Source organism: Lepus europaeus, chromosome 9, assembly GCF_033115175.1.
Source record: "Lepus europaeus isolate LE1 chromosome 9, mLepTim1.pri, whole genome shotgun sequence".
Taxonomy (NCBI): Eukaryota; Metazoa; Chordata; class Mammalia; order Lagomorpha; family Leporidae; genus Lepus; species Lepus europaeus.
Genome location: NC_084835.1, coordinates 3319107 through 3346337, shown reverse-complemented (window position 1 = coordinate 3346337; position 27231 = coordinate 3319107). Strand labels below are relative to the sequence as shown.

General features: G+C 53.4%; 1 protein-coding gene across 1 annotated transcript in view; it reads right to left on the bottom strand.

The window, feature by feature from the left end:
- Positions 1 to 27231, bottom strand: part of ITPR1 (inositol 1,4,5-trisphosphate receptor type 1) — a 296007-nt gene that overhangs the window by 157561 nt on the left and 111215 nt on the right. Inside the window, exons 5-12 of the mRNA XM_062200352.1 lie at positions 25483 to 25598; positions 13635 to 13721; positions 11464 to 11622; positions 8597 to 8695; positions 7066 to 7149; positions 6826 to 6972; positions 1841 to 1936; positions 588 to 632 (exon numbers count right to left, since the gene is read on the bottom strand). Coding sequence (XP_062056336.1) covers positions 588 to 632; positions 1841 to 1936; positions 6826 to 6972; positions 7066 to 7149; positions 8597 to 8695; positions 11464 to 11622; positions 13635 to 13721; positions 25483 to 25598 — 833 coding nt within the window. The remainder of the gene's footprint in view (positions 1 to 587; positions 633 to 1840; positions 1937 to 6825; positions 6973 to 7065; positions 7150 to 8596; positions 8696 to 11463; positions 11623 to 13634; positions 13722 to 25482; positions 25599 to 27231) is intronic.

The following is a 27231-nucleotide window of genomic DNA, read 5'->3' as shown; positions in this document are numbered from 1 at the left end:
TCACTCACCCCTGTCACTTCTCCAGACCACAGCCGCTGCCTTCTCCAACCTGCAAGCATGGAGGCCTAAACGCCTGACAGAATCACACATCCAGAAGGCCTCCAAACCACACCATACAGAGAAGCCCACCTCTGACTTGGGGAGAGCAAAGTCAGAAGCGTGGAGAGGGCCCCGTCAGACGCCCAAGGCACCAGGATGTGCACGTTACCCGGGTCTCAGAGTCACAACCCACCATGCAGACCTCTTCCTGACACAGTGAGCAGCACAGAGACAACAGGGTGTGAAAGGCCATCGTGTCCACACCTGGGTGTGCAAGACACCCCATGGGCTTCCCCAACTTCCAGACGGGGACCCTGACCAAGCACTCAGGCAGAACGCCATGGCCAACGGGCCCTGGGAACAATGAGGACACGGGAGGCTCCATCTCCTGCCACGGGACACAAGGAAAAGAGCGCCTCTTAAGGAAGCCTGAGCTGTCCCCTCCCCCAGCACTCGGAGGCCACAGCGCCCACCTCCTCCATGGGTTCCAGGTGGTTTGGCCTCACCCTACCGCACCAAGACCAGAAGGCTCCTGTGCCCATACTTACTGGGGGCTGAAACTCCAGGCATTCTTCCTCAAAGTCAGGGTCTACCTGATGAGAAAGAACCATTAGGAGATTAAAGCATCCGCGGCATTCTCAGGACCGGCCCCCACCTGCAGGAGACGTCAACACCTGCGCACGCCGCTTCCCTTCCCTCCACTCACGGGACCAGCATGCCACAGCACAACACGCGGCACACGAGCACAGTACACACAACAGGCCACCAGTGACCACTGCACGGCTCCCAAGGGCAAGAGGAGACCACAATGAACTCACTTGCAAAGCAACAGAAAGCCTGAAATAAACAAAAGATCAATATACAGCCATCGACAATCTTGTTTTGAGTTGAAAATTTTTTTAAAAATTACGCTTCGAGAAAGTGTTAGGTTGACCTTCGAACACAGTGAACAAACGCCACCACCAGGGATCCTTGGCAAATGACGTCATCAACACGTCTCACAGCTGCTTAGCTGGGTCTCTAACTTCCTATGGCGCCATTTCAAATTTCAACACAGATGTCCTGTTCATCAGTTTTTAAATGCTGCAGAAATGGTTGCTTCACGCAAGCATCGGGAGCCCCAGCGGGGGCTCAGGAGGTGTGGGTCACAGAAGCAGCACTGGCACCGTTGTAACAGTCGCGGGGCAGCAGACAGCACAGAGGCCGTCACCACCCTCCAGTGGAACAGAGCCAGGTGTCTGCCACACCCCAGGTTGCTTCATGGTTTAACATAAAAGTGCACCTGTGCGGCCCTGCATCATGGGAACTTTCCTTCTCCAAAAACCCTCCAGAGACACAGAAGGGCGGGTGAACTCTGATTTCTGAAACTCCCACAACAAGCCCGTCTGTTCCAGTAACGCGTCGAGGGCTCGCACTTCCCCAGGAGCTCTCCTACTGCTCGCTGCACCAGGGCGCTCCCGACTTCACATACCACCTGCCCCATCTCCACCACAGCTGAGGCGCAGGCACTGTCATCAGGCAGGGGCCGGCATGTGAGATGCAGGGCAGGTGGCCTACAGGGGCCAAACCGGTGAGCTGTGATTTGTAACGGACTCTCAGGCCACGTTGTGAGCAGGACCCCTGTCCAGCACTAAACAGTGCACACCACTTTGCCCTGCTCTTTTCTAGGGAAATGAGGCAGAAGGAAACAGAAAAGGAGGAAGGAGAGCAAGCCGACTGAGTCCCCCGAGGCTGCAGGTGAGTGAGCGGTCAGCCGCACATGTGAGCCTGCAAAGGAAAACACCACAGGGCCGCCACTCACCTCTGCTGCTAAGTAATGCCCCGTGGCCAGATGCTTGAACCGGAAGAGGCTGTTCCAGTAACCGGCTCCGCCCCGACACGGGTCATGCTGCACAACCTGTAAGAGGAAGAGCTGTCAGCGGCAGAAGAAAGGCGAACCACACCAGGGGAAAACGGCACGTGCGACACTGCGTGGAGGTCACAGCTCAGCACGGGGATTCGGTGCCCACAACATTAGTGTCCTCTGGGGAGCCCACGGTGAGCAGGCAGCCTCCAGCTCAGACGGACAGAAGTGAGTATGCAATGCCCACTGTGTATCCCAAGAAGGAACAGTCTCCAGTCGCTATGCCACGGAGAGGAAAAATGTCAGTGGTTTTTCTGATTTTGAGCCTTAGTCCCAACAAAGCAGAAACTAAGGTGTGGAACTCGTGCACCAAGTCAGAGACGTCCCGGAGCAACGTGTGTGTGCCCTCACGTGCCGGATGCCCACACAGGACTGCACGTCGACACAGGAGCTCACCAAGACCGGGCCAACTGAGCAGGAAAGCTAACTTCATGGCAGCTTCCCGCCAGGACACAGCAACGGGCTGTGTTGGTGGTGCCGCAGACATCTGACACCACAAGACGTGGAGGAGCTACCACAGACAGCCGGTAAACGGGGTTCTCTCGGGACAGGCACCAAACAGGGAACGCTCTGTGGCTGGCCTGGGATCCTCTCTGGTGGGCAGCCCAGGCAGGGGAATGGAAGAGAGCACATGGGGCTCACGGGGATAAGCAGATGGATGGGAGTTTGGGGGATGGAGGCAGAGGACTGGCAGGTGCAGGGCTACATACAGGGAAGCTCCAGAACTCTGCACAGGGGCCTCCTCTGCACTTAGGACCACAGGTGGTCCAGAGAGACCCCATTAGGCTGAACAACAAGTGAAAAAGCCAAAAGCTCAACATTCTTAGAGCTGATACAGGGTAGCAAGAGGACCTGATTCCATGATCCAAAGCACAGTGACTTCAAGTTTCCCCATTCTGATGCACGCCCGCAGACCCAAGGAACTCCAGTAAGATACACACCTCGAAACCCATCATAATCACTAGAGACAAAAGAAAAATCTTTATAGAATCTGGAGGATAGGGAGCAAAAATTACAAATTCACACCAGATACAGCCAAGCTAAGAGATAACAGACCAGAATCTTCCAATTGCAACAAGGAAAAACTCCACCTACAAACCCACATCCAGCAAAAACACCTTCAAAAACAAAGGCTGCAGAAGCAGTGAGAACTGTCATGTGGCCCTGGGGGCGATCGTGACCTGGTGTAGCCACTGGGCCACATAGCCTGCCAGCTACTCCCAAGGTCAACCACAGTCACCACATGGCCACAGTTCCTCCCCACACAAAAGCCTGCTCGTGATGGCTCACAGCAGCACACCTCACAGGGGCCCCAGTGCCTGCAGACCAAACGTAAATCAACAATGGCACACACCGTAAGAGCCAGCCATCAGGGGGCAGCATGGACCAGCTCTGGAAACCAACTCTGAATGTCGGCCGCCTCCACATCCCTATGTTGAAAGCTGGCCACAAGAGGGAACGTTACTTAGGTATCAGGACAGAATCTTAACAAACGGGAGGAGCACCACCATGGGTGGGACCCCCAAGACTGGCATCTCTCCCGGGCATGCAAGGGAAGCAGAGAGTGCCCTCGCAGACACCAAATCTTGCTTGGGGGGGTGGGGGTGGGGAGGAGCTTCATTCTGCACTTCCAGGCTCCAGAACTCCGAAAAACAAAGCTTTGCTGTTTCTAAGTCTTCTGGTTTACAGCAGCCCGAGCTGGATGCAGATAGCATCGTAGGTGGAAGAAACTGGATACTAAAGGCCCCCTGCTGTAGGCTTCCACCAGGTTCAGCCATGGAGGTGGGGGATGGCGGGCGGGATTCACCTGCCGAGGCAGCAGGGAGGGAACACCAGGGGTCATGGAGAACGGCTCCCAACAGGCACCAGGGTTTCTCTGGGGATAATGAAGATACTCCTGTATTACTATGGTAACAGACACACAACCTAACGAGCCTAGAAACACTGAACTGTGCCCTCTAAATGTGTGGTATGGGAACTGCTAGCTCAATGCAGTGCTACTTGGAGCAAAATAGAATTCTTCAAGGAAGGTGAAGGAGAGGAGGCAATGTGTCATGGGCAGACCTGATCTGCTAGAAAGGTAGTTCTTCAGGCTGAAGCAACGAAGCCAGACGACGCCGACCTGCATCTGCAGACAATGAAAGCAGGGCGAGGATGGAGACTGGTGCCTCCTGTGCTCGCCTTCCTTTCTGCCTTCACATCTTCAGTGATTGGTTGTTTTTTTTCAACTTTTATTTAATAAATATAAATTTCCAAAGTACAACTTTTGGATTATAGTGGATTTTCCCCCATAACCTCCCTCCCACCTGCAACCATCCCATCTCCCACTCCCTCTCCCACCCCATTCTTCATCAAGATTCATTTTCAATTATCTTTATATACAGAAGATCAACTTAGAATATACTAAGTATACTAAGTAAAGATTTCAGCAGACTGCACCCACAAAGACACACAAAATATAAAGTACTATTTGAGTAGTAGTTTTACCGTTAATTTGCACAGTACAACACATTAAGGACAGAGATCCTACATGGTGAGTGAGCGCACAGTGATTCCTACTGCTGATTTAACAATTGACATTCCTATTGATGACGTCAGTAATCAACCGAGGCTCTTGTCATGAGCTGCCAAGGCTATGGAAGCCTCTTGAGTTCACAAACTCCAACCTTATTTAGACAAGGCCATAGTCAAAGTGGAAGTTTTCTTCAGAGAAAGGTACCTCCTTCTTTAATGGCCTATTTTTTCCACTGGGATCTCACTCACAGAGATCTTTCATTTAGGTCATTTTTCTTGCCATAGTGCTTTGGCTTTCCATGCCTGAGAAACTCTCATGGGCTTTTTAGCCAGATTCGAATGCCTTAAGGGCTGATTCTGAGGCCAGAGTGCTGTTTAGGGCTTTTGCCAATCTATGAGTTCTGCTGTGTATCCCACTTCCCATGTTGGATCGTTCTCTCCTTTTAAATTCTATCAGTTAGTATTAGCAGACACTAGTCTTGTTTATGTGATCTCTTTGACACTTAATTCTATCATTATGATCAATTATGAACTTAAACTGATCACTCTGACTAGTAAGATGGCATTGGTACATGCCACCTTGATGGGACTGAATTGGAATCCCCTGGCATGTTTTTAGCTCTACCATTAAGGGTAAGTCCAAGTGAGCATGTAACAAACTGTACATCTCTTCCCTCTCTTATTCCCACTCTTATATTTAACAGGAATCACTTTTCAGTTAAATTTAAATGCCTAAGAAAATGAGTTCAACCAATGGTATTAAGCAGAACACACACAAAAAAAATACTAAAAGGAATAAAGTACTAAGTTATTCCTCAACAGTCAGGACAAGGGCTGATCAAGTCATTGTTTATCATAGTGTCCATTTCACTTTTACAGGTCTCCTTTTAGGTGCTCGGCTAGTTGTTCAGTGACCGTTTGAACCAGGCACAGCAGGTACCAGTGCACTGGGCTTCTGACACCTGGAGAGAGAGGACAGGAGAAGAGGAGACGGCAACGTGGGGCTCCCACAGTACGCGCACGCCACCAGGCTCGACTGCATGGTGCCAGCCAGCAGCAGAGAGCTGCCCAAGTACAACAGGAACCCAACATGATGGCTACCAACAAAACACCACCAGAATTCCCAGGAATTACGAGGGAAAAAGAAATGTACAGAAAGACATTCAGTGCTTTCCTAGGAAATTCATGAGAAAACTGGCAGGAGACAGCGTCTGGCGGAGTAAGAATGAGACAGCTGTTTCTCCTTAGAAGGAAAAAACAGAAAAGGCTCTCCAGAGGCCTATCCGGTCAGCACCCTGAACTTGTACAAACCCAGACCTCAAAGGCTGCCCACAGAAAGCCACCATCTTCCATTCACCTCCATCCCCTGCAGGAGAAAAGACACAGCACCTGCTTTCATGCTGCTGAAGTCAGCCGCAATGACTTCCGTCACGGGCTGACACAGGTGCTTTTTTTTGGTCTGTGAGAGCACATTCAAGAAAGGGGCAGACGTGTTTACAAAGTGATGTCAACTTCACAAAAAATATCCTGTCCACAGAAAAACAGCCCAGTGGTGGGAGCGCATTGAATTAGGACAAGGACACCTCACGTGTCCCTGGTGGCTTGATTTGCAATTCTTGCTTTAGTTTACATTCACTATTTTAAAATAACTTGGGAAGAGGAAAGATGATCAAAGTCTTTTTCCTCACATGAAAAGAGCATGGGAAAGTGGTTTTCAGACACAGCATAGAACGTATAAACCCTGTGGTAGGGACAAACGGGATGCCAACTCTCAATTGCAACATCCACGACAGAGTTCTAGCTTTCAAGGAGCTAACCACCCAGCAGGACGGACAGGGGAGATGCGACCTCACAACAGACGCAACATCGCGGGTGTGCAGAGGGGGAACAGTGGCCACGGGGAAAATTCACACAACTTGCAGGACCACGTGCTGCGGGCACGGTGACCTGTCTTCCCAATCAGTACTTGGAGGATGCTACTCCCTCGCTAACTGCCCACACCTGCCCTATACCAGCCACCTCACACCATCACTGCATTCAGTCACCAGCCTGCCCCGTCTTTCCAACCCCCACGTCATTCTCACAGGAGGCACAACCCTTCTGAGACAACGTCACCCTAGGGCTACCAGTGAGGCACCACTGCCTCTGCGAAGTCTTCCTGCACACCTCACCCCAGGTTCTCCCTCCCTGACAGCCGCAGAGCACCCGCATGGCACTGCACGATCTTCCTGTGGGCGAAGGCCCGTGTGCTTCCAGAATGAGGCGGGCTGCAGCTGCCTGCCAGAGACGCAGGACCACGCAGAGACAGAGACAGGCATGCATCCTGTGAGCCCACGCGTGCCCACCCGGCCACACCGCAGGCTCCTCACCTCCACCTCCCACAGGGCCTTGGAGCTGGTGGCCGATGTGGCCGACTGGCGGCCGGTGGTCCTCAGGAACACGTGCTGCTTCTTGCGGTGCTCGTCACAGGTGAGAAACTTCTCCTGCTCGGCATGGAACAGCCTCACCACGTCGCCCTGCGCGCCAGCAAGAGATGGGGACCTTGCTGTCACCCCGACAGATGCCACACCTCACACGGCCGCCCCGCCCCGCCCCCAGCGCCCACCTACCCCCTTCAGGATGTCATCCTTGTTGTCGCTCCATTTCATGAAAAGCACGATTTTCCAGCTCGTGTTGCAGTTGACGGAGTTGACCTGGGGGACATGGCAGAGCCCGTTTCTCACGCAGCCCTCTTAACCACTGTGTGTGTTCTACTATCAGAAGAGACTTTCACCAGACGGGCATCCTAATTTGAAAACCTGAAACCCCAAACGCTGCAAAACCCACACAGGGCTCACAAGGCTCTGATGTGAGAGCACTCTGGAGTCTGGCTCCTTGGAACGAGCTGTCCCAACTGGATCCCCTTGTGGGCACTGCTACTCTGGGTGCACCCTTCCTAGGCATCAGGAAAAGGCACCTTTCTTAGGGAGACAATCAGAAAAAGATGCCCCACTGCCCAGAAAAAAAAAATGGTGGAAGGGATCCTCCCCAGCTTAACACTGAGAAGGACGCCCCACCCCCACCAACAGTGAAGCAGGTTCAGCAAATGAGCCCTGGAGCAGATGATCTGTACCTGCACCTGCCAACTACCACACTGCAAGGGTGGATACAGACCCACACCTGCACCACACTGCAGGGGTGGGTACAGACCCACACCTGTCAGCATGCTGCAGGGGTGGATACAGACCCACACCTGCCACCACACTGCAGGGGTGGATACAGACCCACACCTGTCAGCATGCTGCAGGGGTGGATACAGACCCACACCTGCCACCACACTGCAGGGGTGGATACAGACCCACACCTGTCAGCATGCTGCAGGGGTGGATACAGACCCACACCTGCCACCACACTGCAGGGGTGGATACAGACCCACACCTGCCACCACACTGCAGGGGTGGATACAGACCCACACCTGTCAGCATGCTGCAGGGGTGGGTACAGACCTATACCTGCCACCACGCTGCAGGGGTGGATACAGACCCACACCTGCCACCACACTGCAGGGGTGGATACAGACCCACACCTGTCAGCATGCTGCAGGGGTGGGTACAGACCTATACCTGCCACCACGCTGCAGGGGTGGATACAGACCTACACCTGCCAACCACCACACTGCAGGGGTGGATACAGACCCACACCTGTCAGCACGCTGCAAGGGTGGATACAGACCCACACCTGTCAGCATGCTGCAGGGGTGGATACAGACCCACACCTGCCACCACACTGCAGGGGTGGATGCAGACCCACACCTGCCACCATGCTGCAGGGGTGGATACAGACCCATACCTGTCAGCATGCTGTAGGGGTGGATACAGACCCACACCTGCCACCATGCTGCAGGGGTGGATACAGACCCACACCTGTCAGCATGCTGTAGGGGTGGATACAGACCCACACCTGTCAGCATGCTGCAGGGGTGGATACAGACCCACACCTGCCACCCACAGCACAGACTTGCACAGTCTTATGTGACAGCCCCAATGCTGAGTCTAGCTTTCCTCACAATGCCCCACATCACTGCCAGCATCCTTGTCAGCGTGGCCCAGGACGGCGCCTCCTGCATGTGACCCTCCCCCAGTCACCACACAGCCCCCTTACCTCGTTGCAGCCTGGGTTGTCCACGAGCTGGTGGCTGCTGGCATGCAGAGGCTGACCAGCGTTGACAGGGTTCAGCACAACCTTGTCCCCGATGACCACCTGCACAGGGAGGGAGCACAGAGCCTTTCACTCAGCACCGACGCCACAGGCTCACCATGAACACTCTGGGCAGAGCCACGTGGGCCAGCTGAAGTAGGCACCGGTGGGCTCCTGCATCTGCCTAAGGCTGCTTTCTCCCGCACCATCAGTGGTCAGAGATCTGTTCCCAGGGAACCCGAGTGGGGAGAAAACACTCTCATCTGATACCTTCAGCCGCGCTCTCTGCAGAAGTGAGGTCAAACCAAATTCTACGGAGAACAGGACACTGTCTGAGCTAAGTCTGTATCTTTGAACAAACAAAGCCACAACTTTGTGTCTTTAAAGCAGTAACACTTGTGTCTACTACAGCCCTCATTAGGAAGTACATTCTAAGGGTCCATGTTGTGGTACAAGGGTAAAAGCCACTGCCTGCGATGCTAGCATCCCATACGGGCACCAGTCATGTGTTCAGTAGTCCCAGCTGCTCCATTTCTGACCCAGCTCCCCACTAATGGCCTGGGAAAAGTAGCAGAGGATGGCCCAAGTGTTTGGGACCCTGCCATAATAGAGGAATCCCAGACGAAGTTCCTAGCTCCTGACCTCAGCTTGGCCTAGTGCCAGCCTTTGCAGCCATCTGAACCAGTGGACAGAAGATCTCTTTCTGTTTCTACCCCTCTCTCTGTAACTCTTTCAAAATCAATCAATCTTAGAAAGAAAAAAAAGTGCATTTTTGGGCACGTGTTAGGCCTCGTGGTTTAGTTGGCTACACCACAGGCCACACTGCAGTGCCCGGGTTCAGCTCTGACCTCCAGCCCTGCCCACAGCTTCCTGCTCATTCCAATCCAAGGAGGCAGCAGCAATGGCTCACGTACTTGGGTTCCTGTCACCCACAGGGGAGACTTGGAATGGGTTCCCAGCTCCCAGCTTCGGCCCTAGCCCAGCCCTGACTGATGCAGGGCATTTGGGAAGGGAATGAGAAGACAGAAGCATGTTCTTCCTCCCTCCCTCCCTGTCTCTCAAATAAAAGTATTCAAACACCAATAAATGAATAAATGAAAAGAAAGTATACTCTCTACCATGACCCTGCCACGCGTGGTCATGTGCCTGTGTGCACCTGCTTCTCATTCCCCTAAAGCAACACTTATCCTCATGACGTGTAACACAGCCTGACACCTTCCACTCTACTCCATTTTCTGAGACAGCAGTCACAACCACTAAATTCACCCCATGACCCAGGATCTCTAAAACGCTGCCTGACAAGCCCCGCTGTCCCAGTCCTCATCTCTTCTCAGCCGGGTCACAGCCAAGGAGATTAAAGCAGAGGAAAGCAGCGGCACTGCTGAAGATGGAACTGAAAACAATTTTATTCTGGGGGCAGAAGCAAGAGGAATGGGAGGAGAAGGTTGCTTAAGATGCAAAACCTGGCCAGTGCCGCAGCTAAATAGTCTAATCCTCCGCCTGCAGCGCCGGCACCCCGGGTTCTAGTCCCAGCCAGGGCACCGGATTCTGTTCCAGTCGCTCCTCTTCCAGGCCAGCTCTCTGCTGTGGCCGGGAGTGCAGTGGAGGATGGCCCAAGTCCTTGGGCCCTACACCCACGTGGGAGACCAGGGGAGGCACCTGGCTCCTGCCTTCGGATCAGCGCGTTGTGCCGGCCACAGCGGCCATTGGAGGGTGAACCAACGGCAAAGGAAGACCTTTCTCTCTGACTCTCTCTCGCACTATCCACTCTGGATGTCAAAAAAAAAAAAAAAAAAAAAAGATGCAAAACCTGTCTATTTTCTGTTTGATCTGTCTGGGGAACACACAAGACAGAATTTCTCAACTCCAAATGAATATGAGGTCAGCGCCACCCACACTGTGGTGACACCTAAGTTCACTGGACTTTTCCTTCTGGCCTCAGTCAGGAACCAACACACCCACTGTGAGTCAAGTGTCCGGTACTGGACCCTAAGCAATCTAAGAGACAGACAGAAAGACAGGTAGATATAGATATGGATACCGATGACCTCTGTATATGTACATTACATGTAATGCAGTCACACACACACACACACACACACACAACTATTAACTGCTGAAAGCTTATAAACATAAATGGCACTACCAGAAAGTGTCCAAACTCAGATTTAGGTTAAGGCTAGGCTGGGCACCTGTTTCCTTTCAGGGAAAAGGCACTATTTCAGAATCCTACAAGGTCAAAATCACAGGTGATGGCATTTAGAGACTCCCTGTTAATTCTGGGCCCACACAATGGCTTAGGAACTGAGCTGACAAATACATAGTACAAAGTCACCCCGGAAGGGATGCCTGTGCCCTCAGGGACAGGGCCCAGCCAGAGCCGGTGACAGCCACTGTAGGAGGCACCACTGCCACCACCTGTTCGCCACCTGGGAACAAGTGAGGTTGGTCCTGAAATCACACTTCTCCCCACACCAGCTATTTCTGCCCCGCCCTTCTTCACAAACCAGATTCCCAAAGTGAGAAGCCAGTTTTGCACCATGGCAGGAACCGGGAGACAGGGACCCTCCTGAACGCTACAGCGGGATGGCTGTTTTCTGGGCTCAGTGAGTGAGGTAATGGGCTGTGTGTGTGATACTTTCAGAGGCCCAGAAACAAAACACCGCAGTGTATTTCCGTCAGCCTCGTGTCCACACTCCCGTCTCCACAGCAGCTCCCTTCTCTGCATCCAGGGCAGGCCTCTGGTTCCAACTCCAAACTTCCCCAAGGTGAGTCTGGCAGCCAGGGCGGTGGGAGGTGCAGTGCGAAACCTGTGGCACACTGGGACTTACACTGTCTCCAATGGAGCGCAGCTTGTAGAAGGGCTGGATGTAGAACCAGGAGCCTTCGTTCCCCGCCTCGTCCAGTGTCACCCGCATGGCGTTCTTCTCCAGTAGTGCCGGGAGCCTCTTGTTCACTGTCAGGTATTTATTGCTCTTCAGATGCAGGAGCTGAAACCCAGCCAGAGAACAAGGTGAGCCTCGCGGCTCTGCGTATTCCGCGGCTTCTCTCTCAGGCATATGAAATATGGATCAAACCTGCCTCCCACCGCTGTGAACTGAGAGAAGCACGAAGTGCCCGCGGCTGGGAACCGTCACAGAGGAGCCAAGGGCATGGGGAGCAGAAGCAGAGGGCAGAACAGCAAAGAAATATTTTTCTTTCTCAACATAGCCTCTGTTAGTGGGGAGGGGCCAAGGAGCTGCAGCCCGCACACAGCCTCGCTCAGGTGGGGCTGACGGATGCAACTTCAGGGAGGAGAAAGGCAGCTCCACCAGGGGCTGTCGTTTCAGGAGCACTGCCACTCTGACTCTGCAGGCACCTGGCTCTTGGGCAGTGCTGACAAGAAGGGGTGGGAGGAACAGATCGAGGCAGGCAGTGAGGTGCTGGACGGCTGCTGCACACAAGGAAACGTAAGGCAGGGCTTCCTTACTCAACAGGCTGCTAAGGGAAAAGAGGAGAAACGCTCCCAGCCAGTCCCTGGAGAAAGGCTGAGACCAGGGTGTCCCCTGCCACTGCCCCTCTCCCATGGCAACAGACACAGGGGTCGGGGCATCCTAACAGGCGCCCAGATCTTCTAACAGAAGCAGTTATGTGTCTGACTCACATCCCCTGGCTAAGACAGACAAGGGGAAGCCAGCATCTTCCAAGCCCTCACTGGTCGCTGACCTTCCACACACCTGTCAAGGTGACAGCACAGGTTTGCAAACCTACAGTACCTACAGGCAGACCCCAAGACCCGGGCTGGGGGAGTCTTGATGACCAAGGTTAGTCTACAAATACAGTGTCCCCTGTGGCGGGTGTCTCTCAGCCACCCTGGGAAGCAGACACCATGACCATCCCCATTTCACTCACGAACAAACAAGACACAGCAAGATCTCCTGTCCCAAATCTCACAATCACCCAGGAGTGCCGGCTTCCTGTCCCAGGTGCCTCTTTCCTGTTCAGGTGGAAGCCTAATCTGACCTCAACAGCGAGTCCTGCACCTGAGCCCCAGGTCACTGGCTGGGCCACGTGAACTCGGAGCTCACTCGGCCCTGGTATCCATGCTCACTTGTGTGGAACTGAAGCATGAAGAGTGGACAGGCAACAGCTAACCTTCTAAGAAGCTTTGGCATCCACTTTCATTGTCTCAAAAGGTAAAATAACCCATTCAAACACAAAGCTCAGTTACCGCTGTTTCTGGTTTTCCCTCTGGTTAGCACTGCTCTACTCCTAACACCGATGGAAATGGGAAGGATTTCCTTTGTCGTCAGTCAAGCTAAGGCAGTAATAAACAAAACCTTTCAATGAGAGAAGTAACAAAGCAAGATAAGCAAACAGGTCAGGTGCTCCCCAGCTGGGAAGTGCTATCTGCCCTCTGAGCTCGGGCCAGAGATCCGGTAACTGGACAAGTCGAGAAGGGCATGGGCATGGCGCCGGCTCACACACCTGCAAGGCTCGAGTCCATCAGACACATCCTTGGAGCAGTGCTGGTAAAAGCTGTTGCCTGGACTGCACCGGCTCCCACGAGCCAAGTGAACCTTACAATATGTGAACCAAGATACACATGATCACCAGTCACGTGCTACAAATAAAAGTGCACCCAAGTGAATGATCGATTTTTAAAATGATGAAGGTCCAGGATGCTCCCGACGACTTCCCGAGAACATCTCATGACCAAGAGACAAAACTGATGGGAAGTCGATTTCTACGACACAGGAAGAAGCTTCCAGCAACACAAATCAAAACTCTAACAGCCAGACTCCTTTTGAGTGAACTGTCTGGACCTGTCAATTATCAGCTAACAGAAGAGGGGTAGATCCTTGCACTGTGATACAACCAACCCAAACTCCCAAGTCCACAGCATCTGTCAAGAAACTGTACTTCCTGGCCGTCTCCACGGCTCCTGCCATGCAGGGGTCTCGCCCCGTGCCAAGGGCTCACTTTCTATTCGCAGGCACATGAAAGTTCCCGCCCGACCCACCTGGATGACGTTGCCATACTGGATCACGGTGCCCAGCAGCTTCCTGTTTTCTGTCTCATTCTGTTTCTTTTCCAAGTCTGCAGCGTGCTGTATGAGGAGGAAGAAGATCAGTCACAGAGTGCAGTGGGTTAGAGCTCTCTGCACGACACATGTGCCCACCTAACACAAGAGCCAAAGAAACACGCCAACCTCCAGGGACTCCCAAGACCACAGCAAACGAGCCCAGCACTTCAAAGCCAAGCCTTGTCACCTCTGCTTTGCTGGCCCTCTCAGCTTCTTTAAAATGTATTTTCCCTTTATGGAATGCATGAACATTTGTTTAAGAGGAAAGTCAAACAATTATGGGTAAGCGTCAGAGGGAGTCGGCATAACCCCCATGAGTTCATAGAGTCCTCTCTGTGTGCAGCAGTACAGCTCCACTTGGGACACCCACATCCCATCTCAGACTGCCTGGGTTTGAGTTAGCTCTGCTTCTGATTCAGCTTCCTACTTCCCTGGGAGGCAGCAGGTGACAGCCTAAGTACTTAGGCCCCTGCCGCCCACATCTAAGACCTGGACAGTTTCTGGCTCCTGGATCTGGTCTGGTCCAGTACTGGCTATTGTGGGCACTTGGAGAGTGAGCCAGCAGATGGAAGATCTGTGTTTGTGTGTGTAGCTCTGCCTTTCTAATTAATAAAAACAAACACTTTTTAAAAAGAGTCCTCTCTGAGGCCGTGGAGGGAGATATAACTGGATCTTCAGGCTGATTTTGGGTGGTCTGCAGTTTTGTGACTTTGACCTTTGACATCTACGAGCCTCAGTGTTCTCTCTTGTAAACAAGGATAAATGTGGGGACCGGCACTGTGGTGTAGCGGTTAAAGCTGCCGCCTGCAACGCCGGCATCCCATATGGGCGCCAGTTTGAGTCCCATCTGCTCCGCTTCCGATCCAGCTCTCTCCTGGGAAAGCAGCAGCAGACTGGCCAAGTCCTTGGGCCCCTGCACCTGTGTGAGAGACCCAGAAGAAGCTCCTGGCTCCTGGCTTTGGATCAGCTCAGTTCTGGCCATTGCAGCCAACTGAGGAGAGAACCAACGAATGGAAGACCTCTCTCTCTTTCTCTCTCTTTCACTCTCACTCTCTCTGCCTCTCCTCTGTGTAACTTTGACTTTCAAATAAACAAATAAGTCTTAAAAAAAAAAGATAAATGTAGCACCCACACCTCAGAGGCGCCCCATAGCCCAGCGCCTACTCCCAGGGCACACATGGCCTGTGAGCAGCTGTCAGCACCTCACCACTGTCACAGCCACTCAACGGGAAGACAGTTTTCCCAATTTCAAGGAAGAAGAAACTGACACAAGACATGTTTAAAAAAAAGTTCGCTCAACATCCCAGAAGGGGTTCTAACACTGTTTTCCCTATTTCTGTTACGTGTGAAATTCTGCTTAACATTTTTCTTAATCATACATTTATTAAGTGGCAGAGATAATCCCCAACCCCAGACCTGGGTCAATTCCAAGTCTCTACGGTGACAAATGAGGCTGGGAGACATGCCCGGCTCAGACCCGGCACACCAGGAATGCAGTGAGGCTGAGGGTTCCAGGACAGCCTGCCAGAGCCACCGTCCGACAGCCACTGTTCATTCGTGCACCTGAGGGCACTGCGCCCATACAACCACGATGCCAGAGGCAGCCACTTTCCTCCAAAGCAACTAGTAACCCGCTGTGCTGACCCAAACCTAGACCAGGTAAAAGAGGGACGAAGTACAAGGGACAGAGTCAATAATGAACATAACCGAGGATCAGGGGCTCGCTTCAGGGTGTCCCCACGCTGCCTTCCTTGAGCTCCCCCATCCATGGGCTGCCAAGGGCCCCGTGCTCCCGGGTAGTGTGTCTATACTTCCTCAGGCTTTCCCTCGTACCAGCTGTCGCCATGCCCAGATCATAACACCTCATGAGGCTCACTCCATGTGCCCAACGCAAACCCAGGACAGCAGAGACAACTGGACAAGCTGTGCTCCAGACCTGTAACAGGCTTCCCAGTACCAACTTTAACCAGCATCGTCATGCACGGGTCTCTGAAACTAAGGAATGCTCTGACAAGGAAAGATCTGAATAATCAGCTGGGTTGGCTGAGCTAAGAATCCGTCCAAGGACCTCAAGCTTAGCTCTGCTGCACCTCCCTGGAGTGGGAGCATCTGTGGGAAGGTTCACCTTTTAAGAAAAGTAAATCGCAGGACACAAACCTCAACAGAAACCAACCATCTCACAGGTGGCGCATGATCAGCGACGTTAGGTCACATGGTTCTCTTCCAGCCCACCTCACATGGTGTCTCTTCCAGCCCACCTCACATGGGTTTCTTCCAGCCCACCTCACATGGGTCTCTTCCAGCCCATCTCACATGGGGTCTCTTCCAGCCCACCTCACGTGGGGTCTCTTCCAGCCCATCACACATGGGTCTCTTCCAGCCCACCTCACGTGGGTCTCTTCCAGCCCACCTCACATGGGTCTCTTCCAGCCCACCTCACGTGGGTCTCTTCCAGCCCACCACACGTGGGTCTCTTCCAGCCCACCTCACGTGGGTCTCTTCCAGCCCACCTCACATGGGTCTCTTCCAGCCCACCACACATGGGTCTCTTCCAGCCCACCTCACATGGGTTTCTTCCAGCCCACCTCACATGGGTCTCTTCCAGCCCATCTCACATGGGGTCTCTTCCAGCCCACCTCACGTGGGGTCTCTTCCAGCCCATCACACATGGGTCTCTTCCAGCCCACCTCACGTGGGTCTCTTCCAGCCCACCTCACATGGGTCTCTTCCAGCCCACCACACATGGGTCTCTTCCAGCCCACCTCACATGGGTCTCTTCCAGCCCACCACACATGGGTCTCTTCCACCCCACCTCACATGGGGTCTCTTCCAGCCCACCTCACGTGGGTCTCTTCCAGCCCACCTCACGTGGGTCTCTTCCAGCCCACCACACGTGGGTCTCTTCCAGCCCACCTCACGTGGGTCTCTTCCAGCCCACCTCACATGGGTCTCTTCCAGCCCACCACACGTGGGTCTCTTCCAGCCCACCTCACATGGGGTCTCTTCCAGCCCACCTCACGTGGGTCTCTTCCAACCCACCTCACATGGGTCTCTTCCAGCCCACCACACATGGGTCTCTTCCAGCCCACCTCACATGGGGTCTCTTCCAGCCCACCTCACGTGGGGTCTCTTCCAGCCCATCACACATGGGTCTCTTCCAGCCCACCTCACATGGGGTCTCTTCCAGCCCACCTCACATGGGTCTCTTCCAGCCCACCACACATGGGTCTCTTCCAGCCCACCTCACATGGGTCTCTTCCACCCCACCTCACATGGGGTCTCTTCCAGCCCACCACACATGGGGTCTCTTCCAGCCCACCTCACATGGGGTCTCTTCCAGCCCACCTCACATGGGTCTCTTCCAGCCCACCACATATGGGTCTCTTCCAGCCCACCTCACATGGGGTCTCTTCCAGCCCACCTCACATGGGTCTCTTCCAGCTCACCTCACATGGGGTCTCTTCCAGCCCGCCACACATGGGTCTCTTCCAGCCCACCTCACGTGGGTCTCTTCCAGCCCACCACACCGTGCAACTGCCAAGGGCATGGTGCACTGAGACGCTCACCCCCCGCCTGCAGGACCAGGCACCTGCCTGCTGCATGGTGACAGGACAGAGCCCTCTGTGCTGCAGACGCATTCAGAAGTCATGCCCTCAACAGCACCACCTGGGTGTCCTCAGCGAAGGCTCTCTCCGCACACGGCCCTGCCCCACACACCACCCCTGCCCTCTCCTTGCATGTGGCCTCTCCCACACTGCTCCCGGTTCTCGGCCCTGCCAAGATCTCTGCTGTGCTGCAGGCCCTGGGAATGGAGGTGAGGGTCTGCAGGGGGTCAGCTGCTCTTTCTGCTGAGCCACGCTGCTGGGAAACTCAAGAGGGAAGTGCAGCTAAGCCGTGGGCTCAGTGAAATGGAATGTAACCATGTCTAGCAGCTTTCTCTGCTCAACATCACAGTCCCATTTCTTGGACTCAAATGATACAAGGACAGCTCTGTAATAGGGAAACTCTTAGGGTCTCTGCTTACCCTAAGGATTCCCAAGGGCTTCTGCTTAAGAAACAGGAATCCAAATGATAAAATTCCTATCTATGCAGAAGCTAAGTATAAAAGCAGCATTTCAGGGCTCACTGGTTTATCTAAAAAGAAACATAAAAGTGACCACTAAAAGAGCAAATATTCCGTACTTAAGACTAATTAACCAGCAGCAGCTCTGAAAAGCAAGGGTATTTATCTACATACAAAAAGTAAAGTCAGAACAGAAAATAAAAAAGCTGAACAGTAAGTACCTAAGGACTTCTCTTTAAGATATTCTTGGAGACCACCTCTAAACCCTGCTGAACGAAGAGTCAAAGCTGTCAGATCCGTTAACAAAGTTCCACGATGACCCAGCCAGAATACCACTACTGAAACGTGTAACACACTGGGGTACCAGACTTCCTGTTAAGTTCCTAGGAAGAAAACCCTCACTCATTTCACCATTTACAAAACCCATAAATAACCAAGTGCGTTCACACCTCTGTCTTAGGTAACTATCCTCAAAGTCAAATTCCGTTTTCAGAAGAAAACGTCCGACAGGACCCTCAGGGATGATGAGCACGGCGGCGGGCTGATGAGTGGGGAGCAGGTGGAGGTGCCTGTCTCCCGTACTGCAGGAGCAGGGTTTGACACCTGGTGCTCTTGACCCCAGCTTCCCGCACAGGGGCCCAGCAGGCCAGCAGTGACAACTCAATTAATTGGGTTCCGGCCCCCACATGGGAGACCCAGATTGCCTTCCTACCTCTCAGTTCAGCGCCTGCCATTGCCATCAAGGACACCTGGGGACAGAACCAAAACACTACCTGTGTGTGTCTCTCATCAACGTTTCAAAACTCTAACTTCTCCAAAAGGCAGCAAGGTGCACAGCATGCCTCGGCTCGCTGGCTATGGTGGCCTCCACCCCTGGACAGAACGAGATCTCAGGCTAAACCTCTGGAGTGCATTCCAAGAACAGCTCCCACCACGAGACAGTGAGCTGGTGCCACCTTTCTCTGGGTGCTCAGGCAGTGTGGCCAGGGGGGCTTTCCAGGGACTGAGCATCTCCACTTCTGGGAGCTGCTCCCAAGCAGGGAACCTGACACAAGAAGACCTTTGTCTCGAAACGCCAGCAACCACAAGGATCCTCAACCCCACTCCAGCCCCGGTCCCCACTGGGACTGCCTGTCTACAATCACAGTACTGCCACACTGTGCAGTGACCATGTGAGCATAACAGTCAGGCCAGAGAGTCCTGTTCAGGCAGGACATGTGAGTGTCAACACGCAGCTGGAGGAAGGCGAGCAGTAACTTCCCCTGAGAGTAAAAGGCAGCAACACCAGAACAGAATGGAAATGAAAACCAAGGTTACTGCTGAGGCCTAAGGTTGAGGAATACCAATTTTTTTTTCTTTTTCCTGCAACACTTATGTGTGTAATTTTTTTCAAAATCATCAACATGCGGGCTGGGACTGTGGTGCAGCAGGTTAAGCCAGCATCTGCAATGCCAGCATCCTGTATGAGAGTACCAACGTGAGCTCCAGATGCTCTGCTTTTGATCTGGCTTCCTGTTAGTGCACCTGTGATGCGGCTGAAGATGGCCCAAGTACTCAGGCCCCTGCCATCCATGTGGGAGACCAGAGTGGAGCTCCTGGCTTTGGACTGGCCCAGACCTGAGGGTTGTGGCCTTCTGGAGACTGAAGCAGCTGACAGAAGATCTCTCTCACTCTCTGTCACTAGGCTTTCCAAATAAATAAAAAATCGCCACCATGGGGGCCAGTGCTGTAGCACAGCAGGTTAAGCTACCACCTACAGACCTACAGTGCCAACATCTCATATGGGCACCAGTTCCAATCCAGCTTCCTGTTAATGTTAGCCTTGGAAAGCAGTGGAAGATGGTCCAAGTCCTTGGGCCCCTGCACCCATGTGGGAGACCCAGAAGAAGCTCCTGGCTCCTGGCTTCAGTCTGGCCCAACCTTGGTTGTTGTGGTCATCCTGGAAGTGAACCAGTGGATGGAAGATCTCTCAATCTCTCTCTCTCTCTCTCACTCTCTCTCTCTGTATCTGCCTTTTCCTCTCTGCAACTCCGCCTTTCAAATAAGATAAATAAATCTTAAAAAAAAAATCACCACCAGGTTTCTGTGACATGTAGCTAGCATCTTGCAAAATATCATCCTAAATTACCTTTTCATTTTTCAAAATGTCTCATCATTGAGATACCTGTTAATCTCTTCCTTCGGTCAGTGTGCTGAGGACTGCTTCTAACTTCTAAGGAAGAAAGAAGTCTACACTACAGTCTCTCCTGCGGTTACCACACCACGTTCTCCAGCAACATCGAGGTCAGCCCCATGGCATTCACCTGTCCTTTCACTTCACACAGAGAAGCCATTATCAAATGACCAGAGAGGTCACCGGAACTGCAAGGAAAGGCTTCTGATTTAAGGTGAGCAAACTGAAGCATGTCAGGGATACTCAGCTACGGCTCTAATAGCAGGCAGTGCAGGGCCAGGCCCTCCAAGACAGGAAGGGCTGGTCACTGCCTGGTGCTTCCCCGCTGGGCAAGGCTGCAGCTCCGCTTAAGCGGTCGCTTCCCAGCACCAGAGCAGTGCTGGTGACTAAGTCAAGGTAACAGGTCTGGCGTCAGCACACAGCAACCAAGGAGTGATCAGTGCGCGACCTGCGGGCCAGGGCAGCTCATCTGCCAAGGACTCCAGGAAAGCAGCACCTGGAGGGCCACAGCGCAGTCGTTCCTGAGAAGGAGCACACACCGCGCCAGGCTCGAGGTGCCGTCTTCCCTCGAGATGCCCACACCCTCAGGGGTGCGGGGCTGCCCGTCGCCACAAGGCAGTGGAGCGGTCACTGACGGCAAAGCCATTAAGCGGCAGTAATCTACAACAGTCTTCACTTGCGCTGGCAAGATGCACAGCAGTTGACAAAAAATAAAAATGAAAACCCACTGCCCCCAGAGGCAGGTGGCTGCCCAAAAGCTCATTCTGACCACTGCCTGAAACACGAGGACGGCTTCCGGGCGCGAGGCGGGAAAACCTCAAGCACGCAGGAACACGGACCTGCACCAAGTCCATACTCCAGACCCGGAAGTCTCCTCAGCAGCATCATACAGGAGAAAGCACTGTGTCAGGGTTTCAGACACCTGCGATCAGCATGGAAGAGCTCATTCAACCTCCCCCTTTCTTAATAAGGAGCTGGAGTTCTTGGGCATCGTTAGGGCTAGGTTCTCTCTGCTTTTCCTCTGCTCATTTGCAGGCAGAAGCATCACTGCTGACCAAATACAACACCTAACGGGCAGGTGCCAACGGGGCTGAAGGACCTCTCCCCGCCAGGGCTGTTTTGTGTTGCCCTCAATGCATGCTGGAAGCCTTAACTGAATGAGCCGCCCACATTTCAATCGAGATACCACACATGAAAGCACCGATGTGTACCTTCTGGAGAAAACCCAGAGGGGCGGCAGTGGCCCCGGCCAGCCACCCACACGGTGACAGCAGGGAAGGAGACCCACCCCTCAGCCCCCTTCATTCCCGGTGGCGTCCTGCAGAGCCAAGAGGAATGTGAACCAGCAAGCCTGCTGTGAAGAGCACAGGAGGAGGAGGAGTGGGAGGCACACTGACAAGATCTCCACGAACAGAAGGAACATCACACCAGCCAAGCAGAGCGGGACAACCCAAGACACGCAGCCCTTCCACATGGGCAGGAAAGCGCTCTCCACAGGGACACCTGCAGGCTGGGGCAACCTTCCCCAGCCGTGCAGCTGACGCTCCCGCTCCCAGCACAGCCCTCAGCGGACACTGCACTGGCACGAGAGGAGGAAGTGCTACTCAGCAGACAGGGGTCAGGGACGTGGGTGGTGGAGCCCCACAAGAGTGAGCCGTCACTCCACACAAGCTGGATGGTCACCTCGGCTAAAAACTCATCAGAACCTGGACCGCACGCCATTTGCCTCTCCACACAAAGCACAGTTGCGCACGGCTTCATTGATACTCTTGCTAGTATGACACTACCTGAAAAAGTCCACAGAAAAGGGTGAATAAGGAGCCCGTACTGTGGCACAGGGCACAATAGATTCAGCCTGTGCCAGTATCCCATATGAGCTCCAGTTCACGTCCCAGCTGCTCCATTTCTGACCCAGCTCCCTGCTAATGCACCTGGGAGAGCAGCAGAAGATGTCCCAAGTGCTTGGACCCCTGCACCCACATGGGAGACCTGGACAGAGGTTTAGGCTCCTGGCCTCGGCAGGGGAATGTGGCCCCGGAGGGTAAACCAGAGGATAAAAGATCTCTAACTCTTCCAAACAAATAACAAAAACAAAAAGACAAACTAAAAGGGCAATTAAAAGACAAGCTCGCTTTGGGGCTAAAGAATTTTTTGAAATCCATGCAGGTTTTTCGTAACACATGCTTCCATGAACTTTTTGAAGAACCCTTGTACATCTTCCAAAAGTGCAAGTCCTCCTTAATGAAGGGAAGCGTGTGGTTTGCGTGCTTCACAACTGTTCTAGAAAATCATGTCAGAGCGACATGCTGTCCGCGTCGCCCACTGCAGCTGCGTCGCTCACGGGGCCTGCACAGAGAGGTGCCAGCACTGACGTCCTTACGCCTCACCCAGCATCGTTCCCACGCATCAGCTATAGCACACAGCCTGCCACACAGTTTGCTACTTCCCTCTTATTTTCCCTGTAGAGTCTGTTGCCTTCAACTGGGTCTTGGTTCTTTATTAGTCTTATTTTACATTCATAAGGTTGTACAATGTAGGCTACAAGCAGCAGTGGGGCCAGTGTTGTGCGGTGAGTACAGCTGCAGCCTGAGACGCCTGCACACAGCTGCCTGCTACTGTGCCTGGTGACAGCCCAGCACTTGAGTCCCAGCCGCCCACACGGAGAGCCGGATGGAGCTCTGGGCTCCTGGCTTTGGCCTGGCCCAGTCCTGGCTGTTGTGGGCATTTGGGGGATGAATTAACAGATGGAAGCACGTTCTCTCTGACTTTCCCTCTATCATTCTGCCTTTCATATAACTAAGTAAAATTATAATCTCTTTTTTAAAAACAGAGAGCGAGCAAGCAGTCTTCCGAGACGAGAATGTCTAACACAAACGCTGGAATAGTAAGAATGCAGGGATCAAGACCGTCAAAGAATCCTCGAACTCACACAGGGGCCTCAGGCAGAGGCTGACCTGTCCCTCTTCCTCCAGGAAGCCCTCTCTGACCACTGGACCACACATCCTCACCCAGCCGAGGTAGTTTTTGGTGCCACTCTCTGTGGCCTGTGATGCAGTCCTCATCGCACCATCTTGTCACTACTTGGGTATTTGTTGTGAGCCCCCAGAGTACAAACATTGTGCCCATTTTTCTACCAGTATCCAGCACAGCACCCCACCCGCTCCCCTCAGCAGATACCTGAGCACTGCCTGCTCTTGTTCCCTATCCATGGGCACGGACACTCCAGTGAACAAGAGAGGTGATGCCCTGGCCTCTGACAAGTGACAGGTGCCAATCACTGTGCAGAGCACACCAGCTCTGGGAAGATCCAGCTGGGCACAGCGATTGAATAAACAAGTGGAGCCTTCTGGTCAGGGCTGGGGAGGACCTGCGGAGGTATCCTGTACCATCACCAGGGCCCAAGGCCCTTGCTGAAGAGGGGCCCCAAGGAGAATGCCCCCAGAGGACAAGCTGGGCAGCGAAGGTCAGGAGCCTGCTCAGAGTCTGCAGTGCTCAGGAAACGGACTGCAACGGCAGGGGTGGGAGCGAGGACCGCTGGGACGCAGGTCCCAGTCTCAGAGGAGCAGGACCCACACAGGGGTGACCTTGCAGACAAGGACCAAGCAGGAGTGCTGTGTGCATGTCTTCACGCCGGGCCGAGGAGCCCTGGCTTCTCCTGGTACCCAGAGCGAGCAATGAGGGTGCCTACAGCCCGACCCTACCGACCCCCACCCCACTGCAACCTGTGCCAATCCTGGGTGCTGGGCCTCTCTCACAGGCCGCTCAAAAACAGGGCTGGCTGGGAGGGAGACCCTGGAGCCGCTGCAAGCTCACGGGTACTGCGCCTAGGAAGCAGCGCTGTTCACTCAGGTACTGTTCAAGCAGCAAGGGTGTGACAAACTGCACCGTGGGCCCAGGACACAGAAACAAGGAAAAGGGACAGAACCGCGAGCCCTTGCCACGCTTACCTTCCAGGGAGCAAACACGTCAGAAAGACCATGACAAGCATCACAGGGCGGGGGCAGGGTAGGAGAGGAGCTACAGGGCAGTGAGACCACACAGGACATGCGTCAGGTCCTCCCACCAGACTCACACCTGGAGCCTCAGATGCAGGCACGGGAGGAACAACGCCATCATCTTACAGGAGAACGGGCTCAGACACATGCCACGGTCACACAGCCCTCAGCCGTGGGCCGAGCTCTGCCTTCAATGCCAATTAAAGAAGAAACACACCGCCCCGCAAAACCAAGGCAGCATCCAGTACGGGCCACCGCTGCCTTCTATAAAGCAACACTCAGCAATCCCAACGTGGCCACCATCGCCCCTACTTTACCGACAAGGGGGCAGATTCGCCCAAGGTCAGCGGACAAGGGCTGGAAAGCTAGGGCTTCCGCTCAGGCACATGCTTCCAGAACCTGTGTGCACGACCCTGCCCACCCAAAGGCACCCTGAGGGCCACAGACGTCCCAAGAACAACTCTCCCAATGGCTCCAGATGCCTAGATCTCTCTCCTCATGGAGGAGGGGCTGGGGCTAGAGGTGGAGGCTGCACAGTGTCCCCCAGCTCCTGACACACGAAGATACACATACACCCCCCCAACACACACATACCTCACCCATGATACACATTCATGCACACCCACACACCCCAACACACTCACACACACACAACATTCCCACACAAACACATCCCACTCACCCCACTATACACGCCCCCCACCCTAACACACAGACACCTCACCCACAATGCACATTCATACACACACACACCACATGCACCCACACACCCCAACACACATTCATACACACCCACATACCCCAACACGCACACAACATTCCCACACATACAAACACATCCCACTCACCCCACTACACACGCCCCACCCACCCTACCACACAGACACCTCACCCACAACACACATTCATACACACACACCGCACACATGTACCCACACACTCCAACACACATTCATACACACCCACATACCCCAACACACACAACATTCCCACACATACAAACACATCCCACTCACCCCACTACACACGCCCCACCCACCCTAACCACAGACACCTCACCCACAACACACATTCATACACACACACCGCACACATGTACCCACACACTCCAACACACATTCATACACACCAACACTCCCACACATACAAACACATCCCACTCACCCCAATAAACACTCACCACACACACCCCAAAACATTCATACACATATATACACCAACACATTCACACTTCCCATCCACCAATACATAGATACACACAAACACTCCCACACAAACACATCCCACTCTCCCCAACACACACACGCACCACTCATACACACACAAACACCACACCCCCAACTCATCCCAACACACATTCATACACACACCGAACACATCCCATCCACTCCAAAACAGATAAACACACATCAACACCCATCCAGCTCATCACACACCCTGCCCCAACACACATTCACACACACACACACACACACACCAACACAGGAGCACATATACCATCTCAAGCCCACAAACCTGTCTCACACACACCCCCTCCCAAAGACCCATACATACGTGCAACTTGTTGAGCAGCACCGCATCGGTGGTGCTGTTGGCGCCGGGCTTGGCTGCTTTCCAGAACTGCTTCTGGGCCGAGTAGCGGTTCATGGGGCACAGCTTGAAGAGGCAGTCTGCAGGCAAGACACAGAGGGACGGTTACTGGGGCTGGAGCCACAACACATTCGAGATGGCGGCTTTCCACGGTCACCCACGCGGGTGGTGCAGGTGACACTGGACCGGGCCCTGCACGCGTCTTGTCCTGACCCGCACTGTGGGAGGCTCCAGAAGAGGAAATGGAGGCTGAAAAAGCCAGCAGTGAGTCCCAAAGCTTGTGAAGGCCAGAGCTGGAACGCGGCCTCTGACCCAAAGCCCTGGAGCCCACCACAGCCCACTCACTTCTTTTTCTCCAACAGCCCTTGCCATGCACACAGACCTGCCTCTCCTAACACCCACTAAACTCTCTCTGGTCCCATTCCATGTTTTAAAGCCAACAGAGATGGTGTAGGGGGAGCCTAAGGCAGCCTCCTGGGTGTTCTGGGTGAGATACCATGTGGAGAACCGGAAGCAACACAGGAAATACAAGGAAATGGGCTGTGGCCCGTGACCAGGCTCTTCGGAAACCCTGGGCTATAGTGACTCCCCGCCGCCTTGCATGGGACAGCCAGCCTCATGATGCAGGCAGGTTGACTTCTAAAGATTTTTCTAAAGAAATCAAGGGGCCGGTGTTGTAACACAGAGGTACAGCTGCCCCCTGCACACCTGCGATGCTTCAGTTAGGGTCCCAGCTGCTCCACTTACAACCAAGCCCCGTGATGATGTCCCTGAGAAAACAGTGGAAGACTGCCCAGGTTCTTGGGCCCTGCACCCAAGTGGGAGACCTAGGAGCTCCTGGTTTTGAACTGGCCTAGCTCCAACTCTTGTAGCCATTTGGGAAGTGAACGAGTACATGGAAGCGCCACACTAACACTTAAAAACAATGATCTAGTCAGATCCAGAAACAGGCACCCCAACGTTTAAAAACATATTTAAAAAAACATTTAGAATGTTGTCTTTGACAATGAACCTTACCCTAAGGCAGCCCCCAGATCTCAGGCACTAATGATGCTACGAAGTCACCATTCCCAGGGGTCACGACCATCGCATTCTCACCTCCTTCAAGAATTTGTTTTCCTGCTTGTTTTTCAGTGCATAGAGAATATCAAGATGGTAGTGCACACACACACTCAGTATCTTTGGAGAGGGCTATGTCATCAAAGCAGATTAGAAGTAATTGCTCTTGGGGCTCGCGCTGTGGCCTAACAGGGTAAGCCCTCACGTCCAATGCTGGCATCCCATACGGGCACTGGGTTCAGTCCTGGCTGCTCCACTTCCAATCCAGCTCCTTTCTTACGTGCCTGGGAAATGCAGTGCAAGACGGCCCAAGCACTTGGGTCCCTGCACCCTGTGGGAGACCTGGAAGAAACTCCAGGTTCCTGGCTTTGGCCTATCCCAGCTCCAGCCATTGTGGCCATCTGGGGAGTGAAACAAAGGATAGAAGATCTCCAACTCTCTCCCTCTCAAATTCTATCTTTTAAATAAATAAAATAAACCTTAAAAAAAAAAACTCAATATCACACCCTGTAGAGTTTACATTTTGGCAGACAGGGCATTCAAAAGGAAAGGATTCGTAGCACAAAATTAAGACTTGGGGTGAGCACTCTTTTGGAAAAATCGCCCCCAGAGAGTGGGCTACAACTGAATATGTATGCAGGCTCCCTTTAAAGG